This window comes from Strongylocentrotus purpuratus, unplaced genomic scaffold (assembly GCF_000002235.5).
Source record: "Strongylocentrotus purpuratus isolate Spur 01 unplaced genomic scaffold, Spur_5.0 spur5_scaffold_13, whole genome shotgun sequence".
Lineage (NCBI taxonomy): Eukaryota > Metazoa > Echinodermata > Echinoidea > Camarodonta > Strongylocentrotidae > Strongylocentrotus > Strongylocentrotus purpuratus.
Window position 1 is genome coordinate 28,520,436 of NW_022145598.1, and position 19,494 is coordinate 28,539,929.

Sequence of the window (19,494 nt, forward strand, 5' to 3'; positions counted from 1 at the left end):
AATACTTAGTTGAAATTAGAGGAGTTTGAAGTGGTGTATGATTGCACTCCTCTGTAAACAATCGAATAGCCCAATGAGAGTCATGAATATTCATACCTTTGCTTTTTGGATAGGAAACGTACGGTTGGAAGAGTTGTCAGATATTGCCATAATTAACCAACCAGAACTGATCTATAATAATTCATGTTTGATATTTTTCGTATGATTGACCTACATGTATATCCTTACCTGATCCTTACACTCACGTGGCAATTTTTGACTCGTCACACTTGCGTTATAATGGCAATATATAGCTGGTGATCTATCTTGACGAAGCTGGGTTTCCAATTAAAGACCTTGACCCGAGCAGAAAATTATATAGACAAATTACATACCTACGGACTCGTGAATATTTACTGAATATGAAAATGCAAACTTCTCGAGATTCCACGGCCTCTGAAAGAAGTATTTATCATCCGAAACCCCGGATTCACGGATTTGAGAGGGGCACCCCGGAGATTTAGTTTCGGCTGCGCTAGCCGGTGGCCGTTTCTACCCGTTTCTGATGACGTCATAACGTGTAGGTTATTTGGCCACTCGGTATAGCAGCTGGTTCTTCGCATGGTGGTCGGTATGTGAAGTTTTCTTCTCTCTTTTTTTGTTGTTGTAAATATCAATGTCGAAGCTGTATTTGGACATTTTACGATTAGAATGTTGACATTTTATATCTGTATTAATTTCACGCTACGTAATATGGAATATCAACCCCAAATTTCCACTAAATTAGATTGAAACGAATCATTTGCCCGCGCTGCTGGCTGCCTGCCTCGGTCTGCGATTGCACAACTTTCAGCAATCTATCGCTGAGCCTCGCGAGAGCACTCGGGCCGCGGCCGGCCCGGCCTGACTTGCCGCGCCGTGTCATGCTGGTGGTCGTGGAATATTTCTCGAACAAAACTAATTTTCGCTCGCTTTTATCGCACAGATAGCCTTTCCTTTTGCATGGTTTACCAGCATTAAATCAAAGAATTATTTAGATCTACATTGTTTTATTGTCTAGAATATAGTCTGTAAACAATGAAAAATAAGAAGAAGATGAAATGGAGATTTTGAAGAAGAATTGGGCCTAAAAGAAAAGAAAAAGAAAACTAGGTAGTTGGTAGAATCTAGGCCTTGGACTCGTGCCGCCCAGTGGCAGTGCACTGCAGTACAGTGAAGCCAGGAACTAAATTATTTTGAATTGATGTCAGAAATCACATGGGTGCCTCTTCTTGATACTTTCTCGTGATGAAAACACTGTTTTTATTCAAATCAAAATGGTCTAGATCTAGTGTTGTTACCAGGGATGATTATTAACACAAAATCATCGGTCATTTGTTGTTGACTTTGCTTTTTTTTTTTATCCGACTACAGATTAACTTTGCTTTTTTTTTTCTATGAAACTAAGTTTAACTAACTTTTGTCTAACTTTAATAGCAATGTTAATGTTATAGATCATTTATTATTTTGCCATTTTATCTTGATCTTGCTTATTGTCTCTGCCACATCTCTCTTCTGAAAGTCTTATATGGTTAAATTTGACAGTTTTATTTTGTCAAGGCAGCTTTGAAAAGAAGATCTTACAATTAGAGATGAGTTTTTAAATCATTGCAATATTTCATTGCTAATTCTAAATGGGAAGACCACAAGTCTATTGCCAAAAATTTTAAATTTGTGTACAAGATCTATAAATCATGAGGTTATTTTTGTCAAAATTTCAAACATATTTTGTGAAAAATGAAACCTGAAAATGATAAATTTTGCATTACAAAACAAAAGTTGATAAAGAATAAGGAATCACAGGATTCGTACTAATTTTTATCTTGCCCGACTTTATAAGTCTAGATGTAAATGTACATGTAGATCTTTGACATATTTATATTCATTTTAATCTTCTATCAATTGTAATATTGGTGTATTGTTTTCTTTTTATAGATTGCAGTTATCAGCATGTCAAAACGGAGTAACACAGATGAGGAAGGTGAGCCCAGCAAGAAGCCGAAGCCTGTTGGGGGAAACCGGTGTGTCTTGTATGGGTGCAGCAACACTATTCATGATGGCTTTGCCATACATGAACTACCGAAGGAAGGATCCATCAGGCGAGCATGGGTGAAGTTCATTCAACTGAAGTTAAAAGGGTTCGATGCCCGAGAAAGGGTCCATGTCCATGTCTGCAGTGGTCATTTTGAGCGAGACCAGTATGATTCGTCTCAAGTCTTGAAGTTTAAGTATGGCTTCAGGAAAATTACGCCGCGCCTTCTACCAAATGCCATTCCCCGTCGGCAGCAGGCTGTTCAACCCTTTACAGATCATTGGTTCCTCAAACCAACAACGACAACATCATCAACGTCAACAGTGTCATCAACAATGATTTCACCAACAGTGTCATCACCAATGATTTCATCACCAACAACGTCAACACCAATAACGTCTACGCTAACAGTAACAACGTGCTTGAGCTCGACTAGAACCAGAACTGTCCATTCTACAAAGATAGCAGTGTCCTCTCTAGACAGCCAGAAGAAACGTGTGGGTAAACAAGGAGGCCATGCCCATAATCAACCAATTACTTTTGCCGATGCAAGCACGTGTACATCACCAACAATGCCAACTACCAGTGGAAACAGACGTCGAGTGTCTGTGCTCAGTCTGAAGAAGGTATGTGTAACACAGATGTATACCATTATGCCTACATGTACATGCGCAATATTATTTTTTTTGTCTTGTCATATGTTTTAAATTATAAATATCGATTTCATTGCAACTTTTGGCTTCATTTTACTCTAATAGCTCTCCTTTATTGGATAAGCAGTTTTAGCACTTCTCTTATTTTCCAATATCAAAAATCAATTCACTTCACAAACAGATTTTGTATAATTGGCTTTATATCCAAATGTTCCAGTTTGAATATCCGGTACTATTACTCAAACATGAAAATTGATACCGAATTTAATACTCATTATGCACTTCATAAGAACTACAAATTATAGTTCCCAAAACATCCTTTAGCACCTTTCAAACAGAGCCATCCACCCAATGAAAACAAAAATTGCATTAAAAATATTATGACTTACTATTATTCTTCCATGATTGCAGGAGGTTCAAAGGATAACTGAGGAATACGCTCGTAAGGAAGAGGAAGAAGCAGCACAACAAGCAGCAGAAGAAGCAGCTAGGAGGGACCGAGAAAACAATAAAGCTATCCAGGCATCTCCCACGGTGAGTAAATAACCTAATATCATGTCGCAAATATTGTGCAATAAACAAGAACAACAAGTTGTGGCAACATTTTCTGTACCTGTAAAGATCAATAGAATACAATGTATTTGAGGCAAATTAAATAAAAAATGATGTTGAACCAGCACCAAAATATTGTTGATCAGTCTTATTTGGGAGAAATTTCTTTGCTGTCAGAATCCCATGCTATTGCTCACAAGAATTTCATTGCATTGCAGTGTCAGTGGGACATATGAGGTTTTGTCAAGTATAAATGAGGTCTATTGAAAGTGTTTATGATGTATCAGACTTCTAATTCTCAATTCATCGTTAGACAAGTTGCTTGTCTGACATACACGCAGTAACCAACTGCTGTCAACATTTGTGACTATTCACATAGTTCTCAGCTGACCCACATGATATGTATTTAAAACTTTTTTTTAAGCTTATTTTATTTTTAATTTGCTTTCATTCTTTGTGATTTTTATCACAAATGCAAATTCATTCCTCAGATGATTGATAAGCAGTTTCAAAAAAGACCTAAAACTCGAACCTGTGGAATACAAGTTAAACCTGTGAAGCCTGTCAAACCTGTCAAGCCTGTCAAGCCTTTACAAAAAGAGAAAGGTGAGTGAAGTACAGTATGATATGTGTATTTACAATATTTGTGTTATAACATAATGTATTTATAGATTGCGGAACAAAAAAGGAGAAAAATGTAACTAATGTACCTTGTATTCTCTTTCATGAATTATGTCACATTATCGAAATTGATAAATGAATAAATGTTAATTTAAAATTTACTATGATTGGGTATTTCTGCACTCGTGTCACGACGGAAGACCACAAGTCTATTGCCAAAATGTTAAATTTGTGCACAAGATCTATAAATCATGAGGTTATTTTTGTCAAAATTTCAAACATATTTTGTGAAAAATGAAACCTGAAAATTATAAGTTTTGCATTATAAAGCAAAAGTTGATAAAGAATAAGGAATCACAGGAGAGAAGGTTCCTACATCAAGTGTGCCCTAATAGGTCCTAAGTTCCTTTGGGTCCCCCAAAATAGAAAAGGCAAAATCTATATAGATCTGTGGTTTAGATCCCCTAACAAAATATGGCAAGAACCCTAATTTTCAAATCTTGTATCAATATGTTGTTTTTCTTGAAAAAGGAGTACAGATTACACTTTCTTCTAGCTTGGAGAAGGCAGAGAGACAAGTTTCGATGAGGACATCAGCAACCCAAACTGAGGACACTGGTGCAGAACAGGAGACTTTTGATGAGCCAGAAGATGAACATGAAGAACCTGAAGAACCCGATGACAAGCGGAAAGATCCAGATTATGAACCCGAAAATGAATTGGAGGATGAAGCTAATGAAGAAGTTGAGAACATGTAAGTATTGATCCATTATTTTTATAAGATGATATTTATCAAGTACATATATCTGGAAATTACTCTTTAATTTTTTATGTTAACATCTTTGATTGATGGAAATAAATGAAGATTAACCATTAAGCCTCATATTTTTGGAAGTTAATTTGCACACTTTCAAAGTAGCAAGGGCTGTTCGTTATATACATTTAGGGATGTAGCTTTTACCCATTTCTATTATGAAAATAGTAGTGAAACTTACAATGTATGTGGATGTCTTGTTTGTTTCATACAGGAAAATACCATCCGATATAATTGATCAGCCCAAGTATATTGTTTTTGAGGATCAGCTTTTGGAGCTCTTCAAAAAATGCAGGCATTGCCACCTCCCCTGCTCTTCAGTAGTTCATCACCCACCGACATTTGGCAGTAGAGTCAAAGTGATCTCCACATGTGACGAATGTGACGGGAAATTTGAATGGTCATCCCAGCCATCAGTGGGAAATTTGTATGCTGGCAACATACTTTTGTCATCTGCAATTTTATTTGCTGGTGCGAGCCCAACAAAGGTTCTCAAAACTCACAAACACATGAACTTAATATCAATTTCGACAACAACATTCAACGAACACCAGTCTAGATATCTTCAGCCAGCAATAGTGAAAGAATACAGGAGGACCCAGGCAGAGACATTTGACGAGATCAGAGCGAGTGAAGCGGGCCTCATCCTTGGAGGGGATGGGAGGAGTGACTCACCTGGGCATTCTGCCAAGTACGGCTCGTACACGATGATGGACCTGAAGAGCAACAAGGTCATTGATGTCCAGCTTGTGCAAGTGAGTGATTTAGCAGAAATGTTTTAATGTATGTAGTGTAAAGGTTAAAACCACAGAGGTCATCATATGCCTGAAATTGGACATATCGTGTAGTAACTACGTACATAATAGAAAAGTTTTTGCCATGCATATTGTGATCATTACTCATTTAGGTTTCCTTTTTCTTCATTATAAGTTAAATTTTGCAGACGTAATTATATGGAATCCGCCTGTCACTAACTCCAGTGTGTTTTTTAACAGATCTGTTGCAACCATGAATGTATACTTCCTTTATTATACTGTATTACAGAGAACCTTGTACTTTTCTAAGGTTATTTACCATTATTTTATTCTTTTCCTTTATAGTGTACAGAGGTTAAGAACTCAAATGCAATGGAGCTAGAGGGACTCCGGAGGGGCCTGCGGATACTTGACGATGCTGGTGTGATTGTACAAGGCATAGTGACAGATCGTCACATGCAGATAGCGAAGTTTCTCCGTGAGACGTACCAACAAATTGATCACCGATATGATGTCTGGCACATTGCGAAAGGTAATTATTATATATATACTGAATTAATTCCAGCAAATGTATCTTATATACATGTTGGCTGAAATTGATATTGTAGTTATGACTACTTTTGCAGGTTTAAATTTGCCTATATTTCCACTTTTGTGTATAGTAATTATTGAATTATGATATATTTTCTAAATTTAGAACACTCCAAGTAGCTCCTTGATATGTCACATATTGAATTGTCAATTGATCTCTTTTAGCTAATTCTTGCTCCTTTTTTTTTGTTTCTGCCTGTATATAATAGGGTTAAAGAAGAAGCTAAAAGCATTGGCCAAGATGAAGGACTGTGGATTGGTTCAAGATTGGTTGAGGGCCTTGGTAAACCATGTATACTGGACTGCCTCTTCTACTCCGGATGGAGATAAGGATGTCATGAAAGCCAAGTATAGAGGGCTATGAACCACATCAGAAATCTTCACACAGATGAAAACCCAGAGTACACTGCTTGTGAACATGGTGATGACTATCCAGAGCGAGAATGGTTGCAGTCAGGTAAGCTACTTATGTATGATCTTTAAATAACAATTTACTTCAGTGGAAATAAAACAGTTAACCCTTCACTGGTGCCTCAAGTTGTTCTTTTTGTTTGGATGTGGGTAAAATCCTTATTTATATGCATACGGTGTACATTTTTCACCCTCATTTACTTTGAAGATGTTTGTCAAAATGCGAGCAAAATATTTACATTTATTTTAATAATGTACATTCAAGTTTAATTTAGTTCAATTTTGATCATGACATTCATATTTTTTTTTTTGCAATTTTCTAAATGATTAATATTCATTGTGGAATGAAAAAATAGTTTTGGCGAAGGGATGAGATGCTTGGAAATGCCGAGATCATGATTGCTAACTATTTAAATGAACTCTCCTTCACCTTTACCGCATATATTATATTCCCAATCTTATTACAGGTACAAAGGTGTACGACAAGCTTCGAGAGGAATGGCTGAGGACCAGACTGGTGAACGGCATTGGGATGATGTCCCCACATGCCCAAACCAGCAAGGTTGAATCATTCCACAACATCCTCCTTCACTTTTGCCCCAAGTTGCTTGTATACTCATATCAAGGGATGAAGTGCAGGTAAATTAGGCAATTAATTCATCAACATTATGCTCCCCTAATATAAATTTAACAAGAACGTCACAGAGGGCAGTGTTGTTTCTTCTTCTTCTTCTTTTGAATTTGATTTTATTGGTTTTATGTTTTAAAGTTATTATTTTCTTTTTGTTATAGCCAGGTTCTTTCTATTTCATATTTTGTTGGTTTTTTTTAATTTTTTTTATTTATTATTTGTAACACATGCTTTTTACACTAACTCTTGCCTTCACTTATTGGAGAGTAGGTAACGAGTTTATGATGATAGACATTACATTACCAAAAAGATAAAAACAACTGTCACAAGTATGTTATTCATGTGACCTTTATTTTTAACTTCACTCTTTTCAGATTATATTTGGCTGTCCTACATTGGAACGAAAATTGTGATAGAGCCCAGGCTGTTGATGCCGAAGGGAACCCAGTGTACAGGTTGAAGTATCCACGCTCGAAGGAAGGAGGCCACACAGTAGAGAGTGTGCTGACAGCTGGCACATGTGGTAAGTAGCCACATGTCTAGTGAATGATATCAATATTCAACAAAAGAGCTCAATTATATATAGAAATCTTTTATTACTTCATGATCAATAGAATTCAAATTAGTAGATTCTTGTGGCCTATATGCCCTTAATTTAATCTGTTGATTAAATTGATAATTATAAACATGTATTGGGTTACTTTCTGCAAATGTGTAATATTGAATAGCAAGCAGAAACAGGCATATATGTCAGTCCCCAAGTCAGTGAACTACCTATTCAGCAAAGAACATGTGCATGCCATTGGTATTTGATTGGTCATCCACCTACAAATAGTGTGTAAAATTAGGTAATTCAATATTTGTGAGAAAAAGAGTTTTCTCTTATGTTCTTATTTTTCTCTTTTCCTTTTTTCCTCTTATCAAAGTGTATTTTTTTAACACCGTATAGATGAATTTTCAAGGTATAGTTTTGGATTTTATCTTGTAGGTTATGTGAAAGCCCTGATGAGAGTTGTCGTAGAACTGGTGGAAAACAGGGAGCAGCTCAGAGACAACATGGAGGAGCTACAGCCTCAACCAGCACGGAGTGCCTCTCATCATCACCCCGACAATGGAGAAGCCGTGCAAGCTTTTGAACAACATCATCGCTTTGGCGATAGAAACTAGTTCTTTTGGTGATAGAAACTATGATGAATGTGTCAGCTACCCGAACATTAACCACTGATTGTTTTATTTCAGTACAATACATGTTTTTCATAGACCCTAAATTATGTTTATGCCAGTATAATTATGGAGAGTAACATGGAAGTACTCTATGCAAGTGAGTAGTGGATTCCGATTCTATGTGAGTGTAAAGCACTATAAACTTGTCTGTAAGCTTGTACATACTTACACAAGCCAAAGTCCATGGTACACATCAATAGTCATTGGTTTTAATAGGTAAAATACTTATTAAATTTGTAAAACTTACATTTTTAGTTCAATTAAAAACAATTTCTGAAGCATATGCACTAGATTTCCATAAACACTAAGTAAATCACTGTTGATCATGAATTTGGCACCAAATATAATCTGATTTTTCTCACAGTCCTTCATCTTGGCCAATGCTTTTTGCTTCTTATTTGCAAAAAATAAAAAAATGCATTTTTTTTCTTCATCTAAACTGTTCTTATTCAAGAACCATTTGATGTATTGCACCAGATATGACTTTATTTTTTGTTTTTGATTTTTTCCCTTTTCTGCCGAGGTGAATTGTGTTATTCATTTTCAAAGTTAGTAGTTTTAAAGATCATGCCATATTATCACAGAAGAGGAAACATTGTGATGATACTTCATCGCATCCATACTTTTTTTCCTAACAGCGGTTTCCTGTTTGTCCTAAAACCTGGTTATAAAAGATTGAAAAATAATCATCCTTGCAGATATAATAAAAATAGTCATCTATTCTGTAAACTTTACATAAAATAAGGATGAATGTAATGTACATGTTGCATCAAAGTTTTTGTTCCAATGGTGCATCATTTTGAAATATATTGCACAAACAGAGAAGAAAATGATTGGGGGGAAAAACCGTCAATGGGATGTTCTGAGAATATTTTGAGCAAAGGTAAACAAAAATTCATCTAAAGGAACACAAATCTTGTTTGTTTATTTCTATTATAGGTGTCTTGTAGGAAGCTTCATAATTTACAGATAATAATAATAATAATAATAATAATGTAACTTATATCGCGCCAAATCCACTCTGTGGAGTGCTCAAGGCGCGTGTAAACAGGAAAAAAGATCAAGACTTGAAAAGAAATGTTTTGAGATGAGTTTTGAAAGAATCAGAGGATAAACATTTTTTGATGTCTTCAGGAAGGCCATTCCATAATTTAGGACTAGAGTATGCAAAAGATCTTTCCCCCCACGTTTTGGTAATTTTGGGGGTTACAAGAAAATTGGAAGTGGATGAGCGTAGAGGTCTTGCAGGAGTGTAGTTTTGGATTAGAGAGATAAGGTATTGAGGAGCAGAGCCGTGAACGCAATGAAAGGTGAGCAACAAAATTTTGAAAACAATGCGATCTTTTACTGGGAGCCAGTGTAGCGACTGCAAAACTGGGGAAATGTGGGTACGCTTGGTGGTCAGAGAAACAATACGAGCTGCAGCGTTTTGAAGCTTCTGAAGCTTGGACACTAGATTCTGGGGTAGATTGATTAGGAGGGCATTGGCAAAATCAAGACGGGAGGAAATCAGAGCATGAACTAATTTTTGGAAAGATGGAAATTGCTGTGAAAATGAGAGTGAGATAGAGAATGTGAAGGAAGAAGAGGGGTAAAGATAGATACCAATAGGGATAGAGTGAGAGATGTGAATGTGATGGATGGAAGAGGAGAAAGAGAGATTGTGAAAGAGTGAGAGATGGGAATGTGATGGATGGAAGAGGAGAAAGAGAGATTGTGAGAGATGGGAATGTGGAGGGTGGAGGAGGAAAAGAGAGGCAGAGGGAGAGAGTGAGAGATGGGAATGTGGAGGAAGAGGAGAAGGAGGGACAGAGTGAGAGATGGGAATGTGGAGGGTGGAAGAGGAGAAGGAGGGACAGAGTGAGAGATAGGAATGTGGAGGAGGAGAAAGAGAGGAGGGACAGAGTGAGAGATGGAAATATGGAAGAGGAAACAGAGAGAGGAAGTGGGATAGAGAGATGGGAATGTGGAGGGTGGAAGAGGAGAAAGAGAGAGGAAGAGGGACAGAGTGGGAGATAGGGTTAAGGTTTATCCTTTTTGGGAGGATAGATTTGATGCAAAATAAAGGATTTCCTGGATTTATTACGATGCTTACCATTTATCACACATTTGAAATTTCGTCAACCGCAATTCCCTTCTCTTACTCTCATTATTTCTCTGTCTATCTTTGTTGTGTCCATGCTGTTATTTCTCTTTCTCTCAATTTCGTTTTCTCTTTCAATTTCATTTTCTCTTTCTCTCCCCTTTTCTGACTCGGCAGGTTGACTGTATATGAAATGCTCAAATTATTAAAACAAATTACATTGCAGGGTGTATAACAAAAAAGAAGGAACAAGGCATGTTGTTTTTTTTTTTTTTTTTTGTTGCTTGTTTATATAGATTTCAACATTCTTCCTCATAAGAAATCGTTGCTTGATCACAGTTTTGCAAAAGTTCGAATATCAGCTCTTGGAAATTAGAATCAAATGTCGAGATCAAAGTTCATAGCAACCATACCATCATGAGAAGTTCAAACAATAGTATTTGTGATGAATATGAAGATGAAAGCCGATGATCACAAATAACGTACAGAAGATGGCTGACAATCACATAGAAGATGACAGTCATTCAAAGTTCGCAAGACAATAGTTGATTTTACATCCTCATCTCAACCGACGCAGGATGGTCCCTTTGTACTGACCACGTCCATCAGGATACGCTTCCATTATTGAGGCATGGACACATGCTGGCAGTTGCACCCTGATGTCCTTCCCGAGCCAGCCCCAACACCATCTCACGACTTTCCTGTAGGCCACATACCTGTATTTTCTGTAAAATAAAAAGCAATAAAAAAATTTCATTATTTTTCTTAGGATAGATGATTTGATGTCAAAATATTAATTCTTTATTAATTAATTCAGGAAAATAAAAATGATTAAAAAAAACTAAAATGACCAAGGGTTAGTCATTGTTTGTCGGGCGGTGGGGGGCAACATTCAAAATCGCATATAAAGTTTGTGTTTCATAACTACAGATTATTGGGGGGGGGGGGGGTAACATGCTAAAACTCACAAATCGGTGGTCATTCTTGCCTATTTGTATACATTTCCTGAAAAAGTGCCCCGAAGCACCTGCAGATAAGGCAGCTAGTACACCAGTGGTCACCAGGCAAGAATTTTGGTCAAAACTAGTAATTCATCTGGCGGTGACTCAATTCGTTTTGAAAAGTTTCACCCAATAAACTTTCAAAATCAATCCATTTATTTTTTTGCCCTTGCCAAAATGATGAAAAGGAGAAACATAACTTACTCATTGTTCCTGTCCCCAAATGCTTTGGCTGCTCGGCGCCACCTATCTGTGTACTCCATCCATCCGATGTATAATGTTGTCGCATTTAGGATGGCCGGCTCAAACTCCTCAGAATCCACCAGACAACTTGAACCCTGTCGATCAGCCTCTGCCTTGACCTCTGCAATTTCCTGACAACAGACACAATCACCTTCATTGAAAGATGGAGGCACACGACATCTTCCACATGTACACCTTGAAATACAGAAAGATTCAAACAAAAATCAATACACCTACTATAATTTTATAAATATTTTATTACAGCTTCCTGATAAATATAAAAATGACATCGTTCTCGTAGTCGTAGTATGGTAAGAGTGCCCAAGGCAGTGCCTATGTCTGCGCACCCACGTAAATGCGCGATATTTATAGAACAAAACATCAAACTGACACCAATTTTCAATCTTAACCTCAACAATTCATTTAGATACCAAAATTTGTGAAAATAATTGGGAAGATTAAAAATGAGTTTTAGCAAGTTTCATTTGCCACCCTGAAAATTTCAATCATTGTCAAAAAAGAAAAGTCTGAACAGGGGGTTGTCCCTGGTATGAAACTTCACTGTGCTTGATTGAATTGCGTGCAAAATAGTGAGTGCGCAGACATGGGCACTTTTCAGTTTTGCTACACAAAATGACGAGCCCGTCTGAAATTCGTTAAAAAAAATTGTTCTTGTGAATAATTTGTCGAGTTTTTTTGTTTCAGTAATCATTAGAATATGAAGAACGGAATAACAATGATGATTCTAAAAATAATATCTTACTGTGTAATGAAATCGAGGTCGAATTTTAGGTGCGCAGACATAGATCTAGAGAATCATTCTAACAAGTTAACTTTAGAATTAGACATGCCATTTATGACCGAGTCTAGAGATCTACGGTATTTGATTTCAATTTTTGGAGGGAATAAATATTTAGAATGCACAACAAATTCAATAAGCTTATAAGTCTTAATTACCAATCCTCGACATTTTCATGAAGCCGATTTGCGTTGTTGGCCCTTCCAGCATCGCCAACATTTTGCCCAGGTTCACCACGAGGTAAAGGCTCATACTCCCACTCGACGATACGCCCGTGTTCTCCGGCGTCTGCATCACTTGCATCGCTGTCGGTATCACTGCTGCTGCCACTGTCCGGACTGTCACTACTACCACTGACACTGTCATTTTCACCGCTTTCCCCGCAACTGCCATCCTCCTCACACTCAAATTCCATAACTAAATCATCTTGTGCATCTGCCCTGACGACTGGGGTAGCCATTCTCTTTAGAAAGACTTCTCAAAACTTCTCAAACTTCAATCGATAAAAAGCAGAAAGGATTCACGGTACCGTACCCTGCCCAGTTACCGCCCCCCTGTTACCAGTGGCTTATTAGACACAACGGCCGTCTTCCATCGCCCGAGTTTCTACGGTGCGCAATGAAGGCGTGCGACTAACTTGCCTATAGCAGCATACACGTTGTAAGGAACATGTGCACGAAATATGGTACACTGTCGATACGCGAATGACGTCACTGTGCAGCAGTCAGCTATGCGCTTATTTAGGTGTGAATCAACCTTTTTAAAAAACATCAAGTTCCTATTCAAAACGATCAGAAAAAAAATATGGTGGAAATTTTACTTTTGTTTAAAGAGATATGGAAGTTTAAATTCCTGATGTTTTACCTGAGCAAATTTCTTGCGAAAATTATTATTTATAAAAAAGTTATCGAGGCTTGAACTCGGCCATGTCGCCCTGTGATGCCCCTGCCCTATTTCCGCCCACTCAAACACACGCGCTAGTTCAGTGTATGTACCGTGCGTTGTTTATGCTCTAACAGAGAAAAGGTTATCTGCCCGTGGTTTTTTTAGTCTATTTGTGTGTTTTTAGGTCTGCGGTTGGTTTTTTGAAAGTGCACACTTCATTGTCTTTTTTCCATGATAAAACACTCGGTTTACTCCATAAAATCGCAACTCGAGAGTATGAAGAAGGTGAAGAATACACAAATACTATAAAACTACATTCGACCTATAAACAGTTTGTAAATTGGGAATTCACCCCCCCCCCCCCCGTATATGTTGACCTACATTTTGCAAATAAAAGAAAGATCATAAATGAGATAACATGGTCACCAGGCATAAAACTCTTTACTGGGATTACAGCCATGCAGTTGTCAAAATCTGCCAGACGGAATGTTGTTTCACTTTTTGATGAGCAATCATAACCGTGCTACTAAACTTAACATTTTGCAGGCTCACTTGCATGGTCTACAAAATAATCATTTAGAGGTGGCCATTCATTTTTTGTTGAGTTTACAACCAGAAAATAAAATTCAGTGTAAATTGAGTAGCTGTTTATTTATTGCCCTTTGAAGGTTCTAGGTCAATTACCCCTTGGGCATGTCACCCCGGCCAATTAGCGGTACAATAATTACCCCAAGGACGATTACCCCCCCCCCCCCCGAGGACAACCACCCCGAGGAAGTTACTCCCCCCCGAAAAATTACCCTCTAGGACAATTATTACCCCCCCCCCCCGTGGACAATTAAATCCCCAGAGGACAATTACCACCCCCTGAAATTAATGATCTCCCCCTAAAAATTACCCAACTAATTATCGAGGTTGACTTCCCCCTGTTCAGTATGAACAGGGGGTAGTCCTCGGGGCGGTTGTCCTTGGTTGTCCCAGGGGGGCATTGTCCTATATAGGGGTTAAGTTTCAGGGGGTGGGGGGGGGGACTCTTTTCCGGGGGTAGCTCGTCGAGGCACGGTAATTGTCCTTAGGGGTAATTATGTTTGGGGGTAGTTTTCCGGGGGGTAATGGTAGGCGAATAAGGTGGGAGGCTGAGATTGAACCCCCCCCCCCCCCCCCGAAGAATGTTGCAATGATGTTTGGCCGTTCGTTCGATCGAGCAACCGACAATTTCTGGTAACAATGTGGTAATGTGATAATCATGCAGTTAAATTTTGTGACAAAATTATATATGATTGATTAATGTTGCAAAAAATGCTTGAAGTTCGGTTCTCCAAAAGTGATCCCGATGACAACTAAGTCCGGCTTTTAAAAAAGTTGCCAGGTTTGGTAGATTTGCAAAAAGTTTGTATTTATGTTCTATGTCGCTGAAGCTTGTGTCGCCTTTCAATCCAGCGTCGTGGCTTTGTAGCGAAAAGAGTGCTTGTTTCTGATACGATACAGGATGCAGGCAGAGGATTGATGTATTAGTTTTTGTTTTAATTAATTTAGTTTAATTTATTCCCTCAATTTTCTTCGATTACACCCCTCCTTTCCCCGATTTTTCTTTTAGTCTCCCTCTTCACTTTTACATCCTTTTTCTTAGTGCTTCTATACATTAGGCTATAATATCTTTTTTCAAATGTTTGTGTGTTATATATTTTTGCCAACACGGACCATGACATTTTCGCTGCTATCAAATTTCCGTCAGCTGACTGTGAATAAAATAAATGTTGTTTTATGTGAAATAAACCTATATGAATGGCTATCGAAAGAGTAGTATAAAACTATAAATGATACATTTCACAAGGGCCTATACGCCTGTCAGCCTTTCAAATGGCTAGGGTAATTCTTATATACGTTGTTAGTTTGCTAAAGTTTTATGGCGAATAAAAGGTGAACATTTTTTTATCTCTATCCATCACATTAATATCTCTCGGCAATAAAATGAATGAATATTGAATGAATAAATAAATAGATGAATTATGTAGAAGATGTGGGGGAGGGGGTATAGTGCCAAATTTAGAGAAGGGCAATACATTGCAGGACATGATTTGAGTTGTTCTCGGTAATGTCAACAAAATACTTATACAATAGCTTTCAACCCTCTTTGGATGTTGAAGTGGCAAAAACGTGACTGGTGACCCCCCCCCCCCCCTACCACCACTCCTTTTGCATTAATTATTATACTACATTATTTTGCAAAAAAAAAAACACTGACTTTCTATGGAAGTGAATCGACAACTTCGTTTTTAAGATCATTTCGGAAAGTTTTGTCTTTCAAGTTGGCTATAATTATTATTGAATGCATTATCAAAATATAATACTGCATAATTTAGAACAAGTGGAAAACAAAAAACACAACAACTTGAAGTCTTAAACAAATAATCAAAAAGGAAACCACATTTGCGTTATAGACCTATATACCCTAAAATTGTAATGATGATGATTTAGACGATGTCGGCGATGATGATAATTCTAATGACAATATTGCTAGATGCTTTTTCCAACCAATTATTATGCCTAAAAATATACGCTAATTTATTTTTGAATCAAGATTTGAGAGATGTCGAGAATAGTTTGCATTTAAAAATAAATAAAAATGAAGCACCATTACTTTCTTTTACAATATGTTCACTTTGATAGTGGTTATAGTTTTTTTTTAAATTAAATTCTTTCACCCTAGTGGTTAATTTAAAAATGATTAGCGATATGTTAAGTGACTTTAGTCAGATTTGTCTGATTACCATTATTAAAACATTAAAGACAAGTCACAGGATTTTCCCGGAAAGGCAGTTACAGAATTTTCCCAGATCAGAAAGTGGTGAATAACAGTGAACAGACATTATTAGTAGGCCTACAGAGGCAAAAGAAGAAATAAAGAAAGAAATATCAATTATCAAAATATCATGTAGATCAAATTCTACTGGGAAGCAATTTTATTTGGCCTAACGTTTACCCGAGATGTCTCCCTTTTCTATACTTTTGATGCGCGTCCACCATCGGGACGAATTAGGGCAGGTCTAGGCGGAAATAGGCAAGGAAAATGCCTCACGCAGACGGCGCACTACGGACAATTGCTTACGATTTCAGGCATAAGAATGGCATGGTTGGATTCGCTAGAATTTCGGCTACAAATTGATATACATTAGCGCCTGTATAATTCATTTTCAGAAAAGTTATCTAAGAAAAACTGCCTATCGGGCGGATACCGGGCAGGGTACGGTACTGTAGCTGCTGCTGCTCCTATAGTATTAAATACAACCCACTGATCTCTACGGAAAAATCATGTTGTTGTTGTTGTTGTTTTAGTTTTAAGGGCGTGTGTCATTCAATTATGAATATTTACGAATCTTCTGATTCTTGTCCTAAAATCATATATAATTGATGGTTTTTAAAACGGTATCATTTGAATTTCCATTTCCAAGCATTATTTTGAACTGTCCCGAAATTGTTTTCCTTTCTTGAAATCAGACTACAGCCCCAGCCTATTCTTTTCTTATGCATGGGGATATTGAAAGGCCTTGTCCTCTCAGACAAGGATAAATAGCTTATTCAGTATGCTACCTTTAGAGACAATACTTTAAAATAATGCTGTCATTGTTGCAATGTCAGGAATGCTATTATTACCTCTTTGGTAATCCACGTATTTGCCAAAAGTATTCGCTCAATGAAGGAGGGTCGGATTTGTTTTCTTCAATTCATTAATTGATGCCATATCTGAAAGAGCTGAGTAGTTTGTTACGTAACTATTCAAAAATTGCAGGTGCAAGCTATTGAAAAGCCAAGCTTACTTTATTCATTGGTGCCCTTTTATAGAATTCGTAGCGTATACTAAATTAATAGACCCGTGTTCTATTCATCATGCTATGTCAGGGCAGTAACCTATTGTCATATCACTTTAAGTTAAAGTCAGTAGTTTGCAGAATAAATGAAAATAACATAAAACATCCCTAATATATCAGTAACTGAAAGAAAAAATTAGGGGCAATCTTGACAACATCGGACTACAAAAATAATAATAAATATGCCTCCCGAAAGCGTGAAATCAGTAAATCGGCATATTTTGTAAAGTCATTAACATGCAGAAAGTGTTAACAACAAACGAACCAGAGAATGGCACTGAGGCAAAGTGGTCTTGTGGATAAGACTGATCGCATCACAATGTAATGTATCCGGTTCGACTCCCAGCTTCTCCTTTATTTTTTTTATTATTATTTTTCTTCACCCCATGATACTGACTTTCCATCTCTTTTTTAAAGGGGTCACCCCCCACCTTCTAAACAAAGGAGTAAATAACATGTGATACTCTTTTCTTTTTTTTTAAGGGCGACTTTTTGAATTACTTAGTCGTTAGAATACATCTTTTGCTACATCTACAACAATAAGTATCAATATGAAAAAATACATAGAGATTGGCAGTGTGACACATTTAATTTAGTCTAGTGGATAGGCAATTGCCTGGTAACTGGAAGGTATCGGGTTCGACACACAGCAAGTGCTTTAAAAAAAAAAATCTTTGTAATAGAAAAACTTATGTTAAACCCCTTTTTTTTTTTATCTCACTCAAAGTCCATACTTATTGCTATTCTTTTAATTGATTGATACAATTTTTTTTTTTTTTTTTTTTTTTGGGGGGGGGGGGGCCGGGGGGGGGGGTAGCTGGCGGTCGGTAGCGGTAGCCACAGAGCCATGTTCATTTTTAAAACAAGATTCAAGAGCCTCTTATTGCCAGGTCAACAACGTTTTTTTACATTTTCAATCCTAATTTCCTCGTTTAAATCACTCTCTACTGTCCCGTACTATCCTTTTCCAGTCTGTATACAACTTATTTGTAGCATGCATGCAATGAACGGTGTTTTACTCCTCCTATAAATTTAATAAAAGCGCCCTAATCTTGCACGAGGTGAGACAAAGGGCCTTTTACATTTGAAAGCATTCACCCCACCTCGCCTGTATACCCGAGCAAAATTAAATAGTGCTCAACAATAAAAAACCCCAGTCTTGGGTCAAGAGGTCTATATTTGTTTGTTTATTTAGTTATTTGTTTTAATTGACAGTGTACTATTACATATCAGGTATATTAGATACTCTGTTTTAAATACAATCAATTAGACTGTCGAGCAATGAATTATCTTCTGATTCTTGTCCTAAAATCATATCTAATTACTGGTTTTTAAAACGGTATCATTTGAATTTCCATTTCCCAGCATTATTTTGAACTGTCCCGAAATTGTTTTCCTTTCTTGAAATCAGACTACAGCCCCAGCCTATTCTTTTCTTATGCATGGGGATATTGAAAGGCCTTGTCCTCTCAGACAAGGATAAATAGCTTATTCAGCAGGCTACCTTTAGGGACAATACTTTAAAATAATGCTGTCATTGTTGCAATGTCAGGAATGCTATTATTACCTCTTTGGTAATCCACGTATTTGCCAAAAGTATTCGCTCAATGAAGGGAGGGTCGGATTTTTTTTCTTCAATTCATTAATTGATGCCATGTCTGAAAGAGCTGAGTAGTTTGTTACGTAACTATTCAAAAATTGCAGGTGCAAGCTATTGAAAAGCCAAGCTTCCTTTATTCATTGGTGCCCTTTTATAGAATTCGTAGCGTATACTAAATTGAATAGACCCGTGTTCTATTCATTATGCAATGTCAGGGCAGTAACCTATTGTCATATCACTTTAAGTTAAAGTCAGTAGTTTGCAGAATAAATGAAAATAACATAAAACCTCCCTAATATATCAGTAACTGAAAGAAAAAAATTAGGGGCAATCTTGACAACATCGGACTACAAAAAAATATAAATATGCCTAAAGCGTGAATCAGTAAATCGGCATATAAAATGAATAAGCTATAATACAGCTAAATCAGCTAGCTCAATAGCTATGCAATAGTAAATAGCTATATCAGCTAGCTGGCAATCGAGCTAGCAATCAGCTATATCGACAGCTAGCTGGCAATCGACAGCTAGCATCGACAGCTAGCAATCGACAGCTAGCTGGTGCAGCTATCGACAGCTAGTGGCAATCGACAGCTAGCTGGCAATCGACAGCGTAGCTGGCGGCGGTAGCGGGTAGCCCCAAAGCCATGTCCATTTAAAAACTGCATTCAAGAGCCTCTTATTGCTAGGTTTACAACGTTGTTTTACATTTG

General features: G+C 37.3%; 2 protein-coding genes across 3 annotated transcripts; one reads left to right on the forward strand and one right to left on the reverse strand.

Moving 5' to 3' along the window:
- The first annotated feature begins 351 nt into the window (after window positions 1-351).
- On the forward strand, window positions 352-7,540 carry LOC115923092. Of its 2 annotated transcripts, XM_030983292.1 has the most exons (8): window positions 352-610; window positions 1,954-2,676; window positions 3,115-3,237; window positions 3,747-3,861; window positions 4,408-4,630; window positions 4,905-5,445; window positions 5,791-5,977; window positions 6,246-6,487. In XM_030983292.1, the coding sequence occupies exons 2-8, from the start codon at window positions 1,969-1,971 to the stop codon at window positions 6,398-6,400; spliced, it is 2,052 nt and encodes a 683-aa protein (XP_030839152.1). In that variant the 5' UTR covers window positions 352-610; window positions 1,954-1,968; the 3' UTR covers window positions 6,401-6,487. The 2 variants fall into 2 exon arrangements, 1 of the variants encoding a protein (XP_030839152.1); XR_004063772.1 differs by lacking the exons at window positions 1,954-2,676; window positions 3,115-3,237; window positions 3,747-3,861; ... (2 more) ...; window positions 5,791-5,977; window positions 6,246-6,487 and adding an exon at window positions 7,453-7,540 and having other exon boundaries at window positions 366-610.
- Window positions 7,541-10,651: 3,111 nt separating this feature from the next.
- LOC115923093 lies at window positions 10,652-13,088 on the reverse strand. The gene is made up of 3 exons (XM_030983293.1): window positions 12,587-13,088; window positions 11,591-11,824; window positions 10,652-11,110 (listed from the first exon to the last, which is right to left on the reverse strand). The coding sequence occupies exons 1-3, from the start codon at window positions 12,886-12,888 to the stop codon at window positions 10,945-10,947; spliced, it is 702 nt and encodes a 233-aa protein (XP_030839153.1). The 5' UTR covers window positions 12,889-13,088; the 3' UTR covers window positions 10,652-10,944.
- Between the last annotated feature and the right edge of the window lie 6,406 nt (window positions 13,089-19,494).